Here is a 14847-nt window from a genome sequence, read left to right on the forward strand (position 1 = left end):
TGGGGAGAGAGATATTAATTAATTAATTAATTAATTAATTGAAACAGCAGGGCAGTGGCTAAAATGCTAAAGAGTCTATGTACAGCCACAGTGACTTAGCAGGGAGTTTTGTGAATAGTTAAGACATATTTATGTATAAGAAGAAATGAAAGCTCTGTAAAATCACATTTTATTTTATTTTACGGGTTTTAGCCTCACCGATACAGGTGTACCGCCCGTTGATGTACACGAGTCTGAAGCCCAGGTGACATTTACAGATGAAGCTCCCGAAAGTGTTCACGCACTTTCTGCGACGAGGACACACGCCTCCACCCAAGAAACACTCGTCGATGTCTGAACAGAAAGAAAAAGGTGGAGGACGAAAGATGATCCTGCACTTCTTCATCCAGGAATTTAAAAAAGCAAGCTAACTTACCGACGCAGGTGCGTCTGTCTGGACCCAGGCGTAACCCTGGCGATGGACAGGTGCATCGCACTGCCCCTTTGATCACCTCACAGCCATACTGACAGTTGGCATGGTAACAGGTTTGGGTATCTGCGAGCGTACAGACACCAAAAAAAATCCAAGTATGACTCACAGAGAAAAATAAACAGGACAAAAAGGATTATAATGTTTGTCTTTACTAAGAGACAACTCATAAAACACTCTGCACAAGAAAAACAAGTAGGCCTCATAAAGCTGGTGACTGCACTGTGTTTTAGCTTATAGCTCACACTGAACACGTGCATAAATACTTCTGCGAAAGGGAATCGAACGCTCGATGAGTAACTCACTCCTGCAGCTGCCGTCCGGCTGCAGCACGTACCCGTCCACGCAGTAACACTTGTAGCTGCCTGGCGTGTTCATGCAGCGGTGTTTGCAGGGCCGAGGCTTCACGCCACACTCGTTCAGATCTGAAACTCACACACACAGAGGGGGTATTAAACATAAAACTCCTCCCTGTTTTCACTCATCTTGTCAGCCTGCGGGATTAACCTTTGACCTTAAGCCCTGAGCATTTTAAATAAGTGTGTGTTTGTAAAAACACCTCTTGCTCTGAGACAAAAAGTGCATTCCAGGTGGAACAAATCACCCACTCCTCAGGTAAACACCTGGTTTAACCCTTTATTACCACAGGCTCAGTAGCAGGGCCATTTTACAAGCGCTCTTTAAATTTCCATTTGTGCTACAGACAAACTTGAATCATTTTTGGAAAGGAGAGAAGACGGGCTTTATGCTGACAGTTGATTTATCGTGGCAGCACAGAGGAAAATCAGCTCCAAATAGATTTTGCCATGTGCGCTTCACATTTTGGGCTCGAGAGAAAACTGAAATGGTTCCTGAAAGAAGAGAATTATTTTAGAATTTTGCAATTTTGTGTGTTAAAGGGTTAAGTTATCTAAGTGTTGGAGAAACATCTGAGTTTAGATAAACTCAGGACTGAAACCATCATAAGCAGGATGGTCGTGTCCTCTCAAAGACAGAAGTCCAAACACACACGCTGTGTGACAGAGTGTCTCTGGGGGGGTCTCCAGATGCTGTTTTATGGTCAGGATATGAGTCATAATGAAGCCTCTAATCAGGACATTAACACTGTGTGTGGGTGGAGTAGGCCTAAGATTAGAAACAGTAGTTAGAGTGTGTTTGTGTGTTTTGGGGGTCTTCAGGTAAAACACGCCCTTGCAGGTCAAACAAACATGACAGGAATGCATCTGTTTTGTTGAGGCAAAACAGATGCATGATGGGCAATCTGATCTCTGTGAAACCAGGAGTCCACATCTGGACCAGCTCCCTGCAGATGTGCTGAAGAGTTCTCACTTTGTGAGCTAACTTTATGAGCAATCTCCTATTCTGTCAGGTTATTAAAAGGCAGTTTTATATCTATCTTAATTTAGAAACACACCTGTGAGGTTCACTGCTGCACTGCTCATGCACTGAGGTTAATTTAGAAGCAGATCCACAGTCAAGTTTTAACATGCAGCTTTCGTACTTTCTTCTCTGTACCCACACACACTAGCAAAAATCACACTAGCAAGATGTGACTGAAGTACAGACTTCCGGCTTTAATTCAAATGGGTTTAACAAAAGTGCTCAGGAATCACAGCCATTTTTACCCAGTTGACTGACATCAACTGCTTGAAAGGCAGCTATGCTAACCACTATACCTCCAACATTCACAACCACCAAACAAACATGAATGAATGACTAAAGGCAAAGGCTTCACAACAAGGTGCAAAACACTGGTTAAATTCAAAAACATGAAGGTGAGATGAGACATTTTTATCAGAATGATGGAGGATAGAAACGGGCAATGATCCAAAGCACCACAGTATCTATCTCTGCCATGGTATGGCATGGCCAGTTTTAAAAAATGTGATATTCCTTATTAACAGCAACACAGCATCTGTGCATCACTCATATCTAAATGTAACACCTCCATTTAATTACAAATGCATAAAAATAGAGAAGTTTGAATAGGTACGTCTGAACCTGGTGTACTCTGTGCTGAGTAAAAAGACATACCTTGGTTACACGCCTTTCCCGTGTATCCTGGGTGACATTTGCACTGGTCTGGTTTCACACACTCTCCATGTTTACAGCCCTGCTGGCAGTGAGCTGCACACACACACACACACACACAGAGAGGGTGTTAACATACACTGAATCATGTACAAACATATGTCAGGCTGACTGGCTGCAGATCAGTTTTCAGTCCTAAATAAAATAACACACTCCGGTCTCTGCAGCTGCTCCTTCAGTGTTTAAACCCTGAACAGATTCACAAAAACACAGTTAAAGCTGATTTCCTTCCTTCCAAGCAGCTGCTGGTTTAACAAAGAACCATCAGTCAACACAGTCCAGTTTATTTGTCGACTGGTTTCCATCACCAGTCTGACTGTGGTCCCCCATTGAAACAAATGTAAACTTTCTCTAACCAACATGCTGGTTTTGCTGGGGATGCTAGCTTGCTAGCATTAGCTGACAGCTGATCGCTGAACCCTAGGGTTGAAATACCATCATGTCTGACCTCACAAACCAACAAATGCCTGATCACAAAAGCTAAAACTGAAGCTTAAAAATATGCAGGTTAAAAAAAAAAACTACAAGTGACATCACTGTATCTACTGCCTTCTTCTATATACAGTCTGTGTCTTTAACAGCTATCAGCAGTCGCATTAAGTAGGTTAAAAGGAAAGTCCACTGGCTGATCAGTTGGTTAGGGAGGATTTTAGACTGACTTCACTGAAAGGACGTATAAATGTGTGTCCTTACGTTCACATCGCCCCCAGTCCAACTGTTTCCAGCCCCAGCAGCACTCCACGCTGTTTCCATAGCGACAGAGTCCACGGGACAACGTGGCCTGGTCCGCCCAGCTGCAAGCACACATGAACACACAGCATGTTTGAGGATCATATCATGTTGTTAGGATTGGGGCGTTGTGGGGGGGTGTTGCTGCCTGCACGGGGTCATGTGACCCTGTGGATGAACAAAAATCCAATGAACTGTTAGGACAACAAGAAAGACACAGAAACAATCTGAGGGAAAAATATGACTTGAGGCTTTAAAAAAACTACTCTGTGGCTCCATGACTTTTTTATGTCGCCTGTATAGTTGTGACTGTGTGGAGAGAGAGAGAGAGAGAGAGAGAGTCAGAGTGTGTGATGTGTGTAGTGGAGAGAGGTGGTGTGCTGGTGTGGTGCGTGCGGTGAGGTGTCGTGTGTGTGTGTGTGTGTGTGTGTGTGTGTGTGTGTGTGTGTGTGAGTGTGTTATTTTATTTAGGACTGAAAACTGATCTGCAGCCAGTCAGCCTGACATATGTTTGTACATGATTCAGTGTATGTTAACACCCTCTCTGTGTGTGTGTGTGTGTGTGTGCAGCTCACTGCCAGCAGGGCTGTAAACATGGAGAGTGTGTGAAACCAGACCAGTGCAAATGTCACCCAGGATACACGGGAAAGGCGTGTAACCAAGGTATGTCTTTTTACTCAGCACAGAGTACACCAGGTTCAGACGTACCTATTCAAACTTCTCTATTTTTATGCATTTGTAATTAAATGGAGGTGTTACATTTAGATATGAGTGATGCACAGATGCTGTGTTGCTGTTAATAAGGAATATCACATTTTTTTTAAACTGGCCATGCCATACCATGGCAGAGATAGATACTGTGGTGCTTTGGATCATTGCCCGTTTCTATCCTCCATCATTCTGATAAAAATGTCTCATCTCACCTTCATGTTTTTGAATTTAACCAGTGTTTTGCACCTTGTTGTGAAGCCTTTGCCTTTAGTCATTCATTCATGTTTGTTTGGTGGTTGTGAATGTTGGAGGTATAGTGGTTAGCATAGCTGCCTTTCAAGCAGTTGATGTCAGTCAACTGGGTAAAAATGGCTGTGATTCCTGAGCACTTTTGTTAAACCCATTTGAATTAAAGCCGGAAGTCTGGACTTCAGTCACATCTTGCTAGTGTGATTTTTGCTAGTGTGTGTGGGTACAGAGAAGAAAGTACGAAAGCTGCATGTTAAAACTTGACTGTGGATCTGCTTCTAAATTAACCTCAGTGCATGAGCAGTGCAGCAGTGAACCTCACAGGTGTGTTTCTAAATCAAGATAGATATAAAACTGCCTTTTAATAACCTGACAGAATAGGAGATTGCTCATAAAGTTAGCTCACAAAGTGAGAACTCTTCAGCACATCTGCAGGGAGCTGGTCCAGATGTGGACTCCTGGTTTCACAGAGATCAGATTGCCCATCATGCATCTGTTTTGCCTCAACAAAACAGATGCATTCCTGTCATGTTTGTTTGACCTGCAAGGGCGTGTTTTACCTGAAGACCCCCAAAACACACAAACACACTCTAACTACTGTTTCTAATCTTAGGCCTACTCCACCCACACACAGTGTTAATGTCCTGATTAGAGGCTTCATTATGACTCATATCCTGACCATAAAACAGCATCTGGAGACCCCCCCAGAGACACTCTGTCACACAGCGTGTGTGTTTGGACTTCTGTCTTTGAGAGGACACGACCGTCCTGCTTATGATGGTTTCAGTCCTGAGTTTATCTAAACTCAGATGTTTCTCCAACACTTCAGAGCACACCGCTCTGTCTTCCTTTCATTTAGATAACTTAACCCTTTAACACACAAAATTGCAAAATTCTAAAATAATTCTCTTCTTTCAGGAACCATTTCAGTTTTCTCTCGAGCCCAAAATGTGAAGCGCACATGGCAAAATCTATTTGGAGCTGATTTTCCTCTGTGCTGCCACGATAAATCAACTGTCAGCATAAAGCCCGTCTTCTCTCCTTTCCAAAAATGATTCAAGTTTGTCTGTAGCACAAATGGAAATTTAAAGAGCGCTTGTAAAATGGCCCTGCTACTGAGCCTGTGGTAATAAAGGGTTAAACCAGGTGTTTACCTGAGGAGTGGGTGATTTGTTCCACCTGGAATGCACTTTTTGTCTCAGAGCAAGAGGTGTTTTTACAAACACACACTTATTTAAAATGCTCAGGGCTTAAGGTCAAAGGTTAATCCCGCAGGCTGACAAGATGAGTGAAAACAGGGAGGAGTTTTATGTTTAATACCCCCTCTGTGTGTGTGAGTTTCAGATCTGAACGAGTGTGGCGTGAAGCCTCGGCCCTGCAAACACCGCTGCATGAACACGCCAGGCAGCTACAAGTGTTACTGCGTGGACGGGTACGTGCTGCAGCCGGACGGCAGCTGCAGGAGTGAGTTACTCATCGAGCGTTCGATTCCCTTTCGCAGAAGTATTTATGCACGTGTTCAGTGTGAGCTATAAGCTAAAACACAGTGCAGTCACCAGCTTTATGAGGCCTACTTGTTTTTCTTGTGCAGAGTGTTTTATGAGTTGTCTCTTAGTAAAGACAAACATTATAATCCTTTTTGTCCTGTTTATTTTTCTCTGTGAGTCATACTTGGATTTTTTTTGGTGTCTGTACGCTCGCAGATACCCAAACCTGTTACCATGCCAACTGTCAGTATGGCTGTGAGGTGATCAAAGGGGCAGTGCGATGCACCTGTCCATCGCCAGGGTTACGCCTGGGTCCAGACAGACGCACCTGCGTCGGTAAGTTAGCTTGCTTTTTTAAATTCCTGGATGAAGAAGTGCAGGATCATCTTTCGTCCTCCACCTTTTTCTTTCTGTTCAGACATCGACGAGTGTTTCTTGGGTGGAGGCGTGTGTCCTCGTCGCAGAAAGTGCGTGAACACTTTCGGGAGCTTCATCTGTAAATGTCACCTGGGCTTCAGACTCGTGTACATCAACGGGCGGTACACCTGTATCGGTGAGGCTAAAACCCGTAAAATAAAATAAAATGTGATTTTACAGAGCTTTCATTTCTTCTTATACATAAATATGTCTTAACTATTCACAAAACTCCCTGCTAAGTCACTGTGGCTGTACATAGACTCTTTAGCATTTTAGCCACTGCCCTGCTGTTTCAATTAATTAATTAATTAATTAATTAATTAATTAATTTATTTATTTTTGGGGGGGAAGTGACCATATTTGGACAAGAAGGTGAAGTTTTAACTTATCAGTTAATGCTAGTGTATTTGGTTTGCAAGCAGCATCACAAGACTGTATGGGTGCATCACACCTATCTAAATATCTAACCCATAGTTAGATAGGTTTACTGCAATTAACTTCACAGCAGCCATATTAGCGGTCAGACAATCACATGTAAAATGTTCCGATATGCTAACAGCATAATATGACAAACATGCCACAGGTCCAGTTCAGGGACTCTAGTTACCTGAGGTGGAGCCTAGCAGACAGCTAGCAGCGACATCTGCCTGTTTCCAATGATCTATAAAGACCAAAATGGTTTTTGTTTTTTGTAGCAGGCTGTAAACATGTTTAGTCTGCTGTGAAGTTGGCCAGTTTGACATCTGAGTCTGTGGGGACTGACTGAGTTTAGGGGGCCCTCAAGTGGACATTAGAGGGACTGCAGTCTATCAATTCCATGCTGGCTTTATTTTTAGTTCTGGAGGTTGCTGCTTGTTTTAATGGAATGTTTTATCTGCTGTTTTAGCCATAAAAATATGCTTTGTTAGTCGAATTCATTTTTTAGACTGATTTCTGGTGTTGTAAATAACTTATTCTTCAGACTTAATCAGAATGAAGTTTAATTTGTTAGAAGTTAAAAGAAAAAAGAAAAGAAGGCGCTTCTTCCTCGTTTCTCTCTTTGTTACCAGATAAGGACACTCGTCCGTTCTGCTCTCTGAATCCATCGTCTCCAAAGTGCAAGTGTAAAGACGGCAGCTGCAAAGGTAAAAACAGCTCTTTATCACAAACACCTGTCCATCTCTTAAAAGGTTAGGTTAGGGTTTATTCTTTAGACTTTTCTTGTCGTTTCAAATAAAAAGAGAAATCTGTCGAGTTCTGAAGTTGTATGCTGCATTTCACACAATCATATAATCAGCACGGTAAAGTAAAATGATGGAAAAAAGTTTAGATCTGTTGATTCGGTAGTGTCCCAGACCTTCCTTCAGCCTCTGTCTTCTGACTCTTTTATTGCTACTCAGGACAGATGAGAGGCAGGTGTTGGTGAACTGCAGGCACCAGTCAGACACATTTCAATGATAAAATCTGCTTCAAAGTCTGAGCTGAACTTCAGCTTTGCTTCTGTAAATTTCCCCACCAAAAACACAAAACTTTAAAAAAGGTGTTGAGCTTATAATTAGCTCCACTTTGGGCTGAAACAACATAATGAACACTGGCTTTGTCATATCTTCACACACTGCTTCTGGTTTAGATTTAAATAAATAATGACACAGTGCAATATGCCATGTGAATTTTTTCCTTTGAGGTTGGATTTCATAATCTTCTATAGTATTATGTTTTAATTAGTGCTGTCAAAATAACGCGTTAAAGCAAATTAATCCGCCATCACGGTCAACGCGATTAAAATGTTTAATGTAATTAACGCATCTGGAGCACAGAATGACTCAAAATCCCTGAAATATTTCAGCTAACACATTTCGGGCAGTTTGTCCAAGTAGAGTTACCTATGCACATTCGCAAATAGGCAGTTGATCTGGTAGTGACGGGCAGCTGAACCAATCAACTCTATATGGAAGATGATAATGATTTCTCAATGGGAAATTTGAGTATTAAAAAATAACAAGACGGAGCAGTCGACCGACATAAAGCATTATGCACATTGTGCCAGAAGGAATTTTCTTTTCACCGAAGCACTTTGAGCTTAAAATTTCACATTGACCCAAAGCATACATTAGTCTGGGATGGTGCTAGGACTTTGGCTAATGCATCACCCAGCTTGCGACAAACCACTCACGGAGCAGGGGACTCAGTAAGTCTACCTCGGACATATTGACTGAAACAATTCAATTCAATTCAATTCAATTTTATTTATATAGCGCCAAATCACAACATAAGTCGCCACAATGCCATGTGGATTGCAACAAACTGCAGACCTATTAATATCAATGAGAACACGCTCTTTACATAGCTTTGGTTCCTCATTTCAAGGACTTGAAGTGCCAGAGAGAGAGTGGATAAATGTTTACAGAGTTTTTTGTTAACGTGAATGTTCAAGCTGTTCAATAAACACGTTAAGTGCGTATATTTTCCCTTTTTCTTGAGTTTGTTTGCTCATGCAAAATGAAATGCGATTAATATAGAATAAAAATGAATGATATTTAATCGTGACTAATCAATATTAATGCACAGTAGCCCAGTGATGAATCTGATTCAATATTTTAATCGTTTGCCAACAGTAATATATATTATATATTAGTGTACACTTACCTATTAGTATATAGGTTTTTAAAAAAAGTTGTATTTCACAGGAGAGAACCTGTGTTAAAAGATACAAGTTAAAACTATTTAAATTCTCTCTGAAATGCTGTCATTGGACTAACATCACACAAAGTCTAAATATGATGTCTTAGCAGACAAACAATAGACAGACAAACAGATTATATAATATAAAGTTGGGTCTGAGAACAGCCTGTGTAGATCAACAGCATGGAAACATGAAGGAAACCTGAATCTCTTTCTCTTCTTTACAGCTGATGGAAAGATTAAATTCACTTCTTTACGTCCCAGCACACTAGTTCTTGTTCCAGTTGTTTTATTGGTCTTATGCCTCTTGTGTATCAGTTAATGGCACACAATTTATCCAGACTGTACAAATATCGCCTAACAACCACTCATTTTCCACCTGCCTGCCCGCCCTGAGGTTTACACTGTTTTTAAGCATGTCAGCAGTTCCCCCGACTGCAAGTTTTGTTTTTGTTCAGAGAAAAAAAAGGAGCATAAGTTATGTTATGTGAATTTACAATAACTATAATTACATTTGCTCTCAATAAAAGATATTTGAAACAAGTTTTGTTTTTGGCCTCAAACTCTGAGGCAGCAGTAAAGTTCACTTTCTTTGTTTTACTCATAGCCATCCCCAAAGTGACGGTAGAACCGCAGAGACCAAGAACTACAACTCCCATGACCTCCACCATCATCACTACCGCTACATCTCCTCCAACCACCACAACTACTCCCATCCCAACAACCTCCCTGTCTACATCCACTGATGTTATGACCACCACTCCAACACCTATAACTGATACCACTGCTACACCAGTTACTGCCACTACAACAACAACACTTGCTGCTACTACTACAACTGAAATGGATACGACAACTCCCACAACGCCTCCTCCGTCCACCACTTCTGCTATTACTACTCCTAGTACAACAACAAATGTTACTACCATCACTGCAAGTTCAACTACACCCACCACTCTGCTAACTACAACCCAGACGACACCTTCTTCTCCTCCTCCTCCAACAACAACAACACCAGCATTCACTACAGTGCTGCCGAGTACCTCGCTGCAAACCACCACGGTGAACAACAAGATCAACAAAGACGTGACACAAAAGCAGCGAGGAGACGTGCACAGTAAGGACACACAAACACAGCACACATCCACGGACCTGCCGAGTATGAGCTCGCCCAATCACACTGTTTATTAATTAATTGGGAAGAAGTCACTCTTGTTGCTGTGTTTCATTATGGCCAAGTACAAAGTTAATGTTATAAAATGTTTGCTGTGAAATGTTAGCTTCATGTATCAAATACTTTTATTTTTAAAGCCAGTTCATCAACTTTCAGGACATTTTTTCAAACACTGAAATCATCAGTTTCTCAAAAACTATTAAGGACTAAAGTCTGAACTTTCCACGGACCCCAACGTAAAAGTGACTCAGTGTCTGTAATTTGGGAGAGATGCAGGTCTGAATGTTGACCAGTAAAAATAGAAAAAGAAAAAAGAAAGCCCACTCTGAGTCGGGGATGAGTTCCTGCCCCAAGTGGAGGAGTTCAAGTATCTCGGGGTCTTGTTCGCGAGTGATGGGAGAAGGGAGCCGGAGATCGACAGACGGATTGGGGCTGCAGCTGCAGTAATGCAGACGCTGCAACGGTCCGTCGTGGTGAAGAGGGAGCTGAGTGTAAAAGCGAAGCTCTCAATTTACCGGTCGATCTACGTCCCTACCCTCACCTATGGCCACGAGCTGTGGGTAGTGACCGAAAGAACGAGATCGCGGATACAAGCGGCGGAAATGAGCTTCCTCCGAAGGGTGGCTGGCCTCTCCCTTAGAGATAGGGTGAGAAGTTCGGCCATCCGGGAGGGGCTCAGAGTAGAGCAGCTGCTGCTCCACATCGAAAGGAGCCAGAGTAGGTGATTCGGGCATCTGACAAGGATGCCCCCTGGGGGCCTCCTGGGTGAGGTGTTCTGGGCATGTCCCACCGGGAGGAGGCCCCAGGGCAGACCCAGGACACGCTGGAGAGATTATATCTCTTGGCTGGCCTGGGAATGCCTTGGTATTCCCCCGGATAAGCTGGAGGAGGTGGCTGGGGAGAGGGAGGTCTGGGCCTCTTTGCTTAGGCTGCTGACCCTGCGACCCGACCCCGGATAAAGCGGAAGAAGATGGATGGATGGAAAAGAAAGTCCAACACTTGTGTAAATTCTAATTGGGGTGGCTGTAGCTCAGGTGGCAGAGCAGGTCAGCCACTAATCAGAAGGTTGGTGGTTCGATCCCAGGCTGCCTCCTGGCTGCATGCCAAATATCCTTGGGCAAGATACTAACCCCATGTTTGCCTACTGGTGGTGGTCAGAGGGCCCGGTGGCGCCTGTGTCCTGTGCCTTGCCTCTGTCAGTGCGCCCCAGGCCAGCTGTGGCTACAATGTAGCTTGCTATTGCCAGTGTGTGAATGTAGTGTAAAGCGCTTTGGGGTCCTTAAGGACTAAAAAAGCGCTATATAAATGCAGGCCATTTAATATTAACATCCTAGGACCTGGCGTCCACATATGTGGACATCACATTATTATTGATTTAGTTATTTAGACTAAAATACTCAATTTTGGTGTACAGGGGCCTGATATCCACTTACGAGGACATTATACTGCTACTGTTCTATCAAAATTTTAAACGAATATCCTCATATGTGGCTCTTATTTTTCTTAAAAACAAAAATAAGGTTGAAAAAAAAAAGGTAATTCTTTGTTTTTACATTCATCGGGTCCCAATATGCCCAAATATCAAAGAAAAATTAAAAATGCATGTCGTGGAAGAGTTCGGGTCTTAGGAGGTTAAAGCAGAAAGAAAAAACAAATTAAATTAGTTGGTGTGTTGTTGAATTTCACAGTAATGTCAAATGAAACACTTAGAGTACTTTTTAACATGAAATACTTGATTACAAAAATAAAGAAATTTCTATTTTCATTTGACTTTAATGCTCGATTGAGAAGATGCAACAAAGTAAAAAATATCAAAAACAGTCAAAAACGAAAGAAGGTCAAGCAGGAGATACAATAGCGTTGAAGCTAACCTTCATGTTTCAGTATGTTTGGTCTACTTAAAGTTTTATAAAGCTTCACACTGCCAGTTAGAGCTTCAGCAGCTCCACCAAGATCATGGTGGATGTGAAGCCTCCTCTCAAAACGCAAAAATTAGCTACTTAATATGAGAAACAAAAAATTAAGAAGATCCAGACTATAATCAAGCGAAATAATCTGGCAGTAAGATGATTTCACTTGGTAAGATTTCTTAAAATAAGAATTTTTTTTAAACATGTGAGAAATATCTTAAAGGAAGTGCTGAAACACTCCTTCCAAAACAATTCAAAACTAGCCTGTCAATGCTTCTTTCTCATTGTGAGAGAAAATATCTTTGAAAAAAGATGATTCTTCTAAGGCACACACTGAAGTCGAACCCAGGATGGTGTTGCTGTGAGGCAGTCGTGCTAATCACTGCTCCAGTATTCTTACCTTTTGTAAATCGTTACTGGGAGGTCTTGAAGTAAGATTTTTGTCTGATTGCGTTGTTACTAAGCCAAAATAATTCAAAGAAGTGACTTAGATTGATGTCTTCCAGTTAAAAATTCATGAAAATAAACAAAGGTAGAAAAATGAAACCAGTTTTTGCATGCTAATCTAGACTTTAAATTTTTTTTAGGATATGTAAGAAAGTAAAAACTGCAAACTTTGGACTTCAGTCTGGTTTTCACATGTGTGTATACAAAGCCTGCGTGTCGGTTGAAGAGGACTAACATTGATTTTTCTCTTTTAAAAATTTCAGTAATTAGTTTATATATGTGCTGGTGTGTTTGCTTTTGTTGGTTTATAGACTGAATGTCTTTGATGGGCAGTTAGAAGCATTTTAAATACTGAATATCAGCATGAACCAAACAATACATTTAGGATAAACTGATCGTTTACTTATTTGTGTGTGTGTGCTCTGCAGTCCCTCGACATCCCGGTCACAACCACGTGTGGGAGTTTGACATCGAGCTGGGAAACATCGCGGAAGATGCCAGAGACGATCCTGGTAAGCACCGGTTACACTGCGTGATAAAGGAGGTTAATATTCATATTTTTAAAAAGCAGACACATCTCATTTCCCTGTTTAAAAGAGGAGATTACAGGGTCATATCAAACTTCCCCAGCTGGTGACTTTAGTAGCATTCCTGTTTCCCTTCTTTGATCATAGAGGTCGGGGAGCTCCGTTGCAGCTTCAATCACAGACTCTGTGACTGGATGTCTGACAGTGAGGGAGATCTACACTGGGAGACGGTTCAAAGTCCTGCAGGTAACACACACACACACACACACACACACACACACACACACACACACACACACGTTTTCATGTCATAGTAAGGATGTCTGATTGACATGATGTGTTCCCAGTGAAAAGTAGAATTAGTTTCAATTCAGTTTCTGCTCTGATGATCGTATGTGTCTCAGGTGGGTGGTACCTATCTGTCCCCGAGCTGAAGGCGGGACAGACAAGCATCCGTGGTGCTCGACTGGCCATCCAGGTAGTCCCTTCCTGGAGCCATGGCGACCTGTGTCTCTCCTTCTCCCATTGGTTGACGGGGCATCACGTGGGCGTGCTGCAGCTGTTCGTCAGGAAAAAGGGACGAGACCAAAGGTACTCGAGTCAAAGTGCCACGACTGTTAACTCCTGCTGGAGTCGCCTCTGTAACACTTTTTGCTGCTGCAGGTATGGCCCCGCCCTCTGGAGTAGGACAGGTGGGCACGGTTGGAGACACACGCATGTCACCTTGACAACACACTCTCTGGACAGGGTGAGGCAGACGTACATGACCCAAATTTGTTGCTGAGCTGAGTTTGTGAAGCTGATGATGACAGATGTGTGTGTGTGCAGGTGCTGCTCAAGGTCGAGCGGAGGATTGGACGAAGAGGACAGATCGCTGTTGACGATGTCACTTTGAGACGGGGGCCATGTCGATGACACCAAATATAGACCTTCAGGTCACATGATTTAAAGGACCAATGTTGCTGCAATCCCAGCATCAGGATTTCTGCCCCCTCAGAGGAAGAGGAAGTTATGTGGGTTTGTGGTGAAGCCACAGCAGCAGTGCTTCAGTTTAAATTTTGTGCTGCGTGACAGTAGAAGTTCCTGTTTATGAGCCGGACTGAAGATTTGGAAACACTCAGAATTCATTTTGGAAAGGTTTCAGATTTACTTTAACTGTTTACTTTATATGTTAATGAGTGCAAAGATTTATTATCATTAATTATCATTTATAATCAATGTAGTAAAAGTAACATATCGTTACAAAGATTTACAACTTCACACTGATTTCACTGATTTGTACAAGGATTTCGATTCATAGAAATACTGCAGTGAGAGTGTAATAAATATTTAGGTCCATATTTTTTTGTTTCACTGTAACGTTGTAATAAACTTTATCGATCATATAAATCATGAGTGAGAAATCATTCTAAATATTCTGTGTTGGGAGACAGATGCAACTTCACATGCAGGAAGAGAGGATGAGGAGGGCAGAGATTTGCCTGGTGAGCATCTGCTTCAGAGGGCGCACACAAAGAGATGGGTGGAGCAGCCAGAAAGCTGATTGCTACTTTCCTGTTAGATCAGCAGATTTATTGGTTTAGAGACACGTGACTGTGGAGAGTGAAACCTGTCGTTAATCTTTAAGCCTGTATGTTTAAAGACGGTAACACCGCAATCACCAAAGTAGACCAACTCCACTCTACAGCCAAGCTACGTCATATTGTCTGTCAGAACAACAACACAAAAGTCATTACACTGAATCTATATATGCATTAAGTTAGTCTCTTTTCACAGATCCATGAATTTTAATTCGGCATTTTTCACTGCAAAATGTCCTGTAATCCAGTTTATCAGTACATCTTCTTCACCGTTATCTAACATTGTTGTTTTATGTTGTTAATAAAAAAAAGTATTGTTTAAAATAGTAAATCAAGAAGGCTTAGAGTTAAATCTGATGCCCGATACAATCATTAACTGCAGTGGAGTCATGTGT

The 14847-nt window shown here is 42.0% G+C and overlaps 2 protein-coding genes across 2 annotated transcripts in view; one reads left to right on the forward strand and one right to left on the reverse strand.

Annotated features, from left to right (window-relative positions):
- Positions 1-14422, forward strand: part of LOC102294750 (nephronectin) — a gene marked incomplete in the record, with an annotated part of 15655 nt that extends 1233 nt beyond the window's left edge. Inside the window, 11 exon segments of the mRNA XM_042215118.1 lie at positions 3860-3952; positions 5594-5713; positions 5953-6072; positions 6155-6289; positions 7203-7277; positions 9422-9931; positions 12774-12857; positions 13020-13118; positions 13277-13463; positions 13536-13620; positions 13701-14422. Coding sequence (XP_042071052.1) covers positions 3860-3952; positions 5594-5713; positions 5953-6072; positions 6155-6289; positions 7203-7277; positions 9422-9931; positions 12774-12857; positions 13020-13118; positions 13277-13463; positions 13536-13620; positions 13701-13787 — 1595 coding nt within the window.
- On the reverse strand, positions 53-3578 carry LOC121812571 (nephronectin-like). The gene is made up of 5 exons (XM_042215119.1): positions 3254-3578; positions 2504-2596; positions 775-894; positions 416-535; positions 53-333 (listed from the first exon to the last, which is right to left on the reverse strand). The coding sequence occupies exons 1-5, from the start codon at positions 3366-3368 to the stop codon at positions 170-172; spliced, it is 612 nt and encodes a 203-aa protein (XP_042071053.1). The 5' UTR covers positions 3369-3578; the 3' UTR covers positions 53-169.
- Positions 14423-14847: the final 425 nt, after the last annotated feature.

The sequence above is a fragment of the Haplochromis burtoni genome, unplaced genomic scaffold (genome assembly GCF_018398535.1).
Source record: "Haplochromis burtoni strain Fernald_Lab_line unplaced genomic scaffold, NCSU_Asbu1 Contig_660, whole genome shotgun sequence".
Lineage (NCBI taxonomy): Eukaryota > Metazoa > Chordata > Actinopteri > Cichliformes > Cichlidae > Haplochromis > Haplochromis burtoni.

Coding starts and splice junctions, on each gene's coding strand:
- LOC121812571 (XM_042215119.1), bottom strand. CDS start 3,368: ATGTGTGCTTGCAGCTGGGCGGACCAGGCCACGTTGTCCCGTGGACTC. Junction 2,597..3,253: donor GGACTGGGGGCGATGTGAAC/GTAAGGACACAC, acceptor GTGTGTGTGCAG/CTCACTGCCAGCAGGGCTGT. Junction 536..774: donor GCCGGACGGCAGCTGCAGGA/GTGAGTTACTCA, acceptor GTACGCTCGCAG/ATACCCAAACCTGTTACCAT.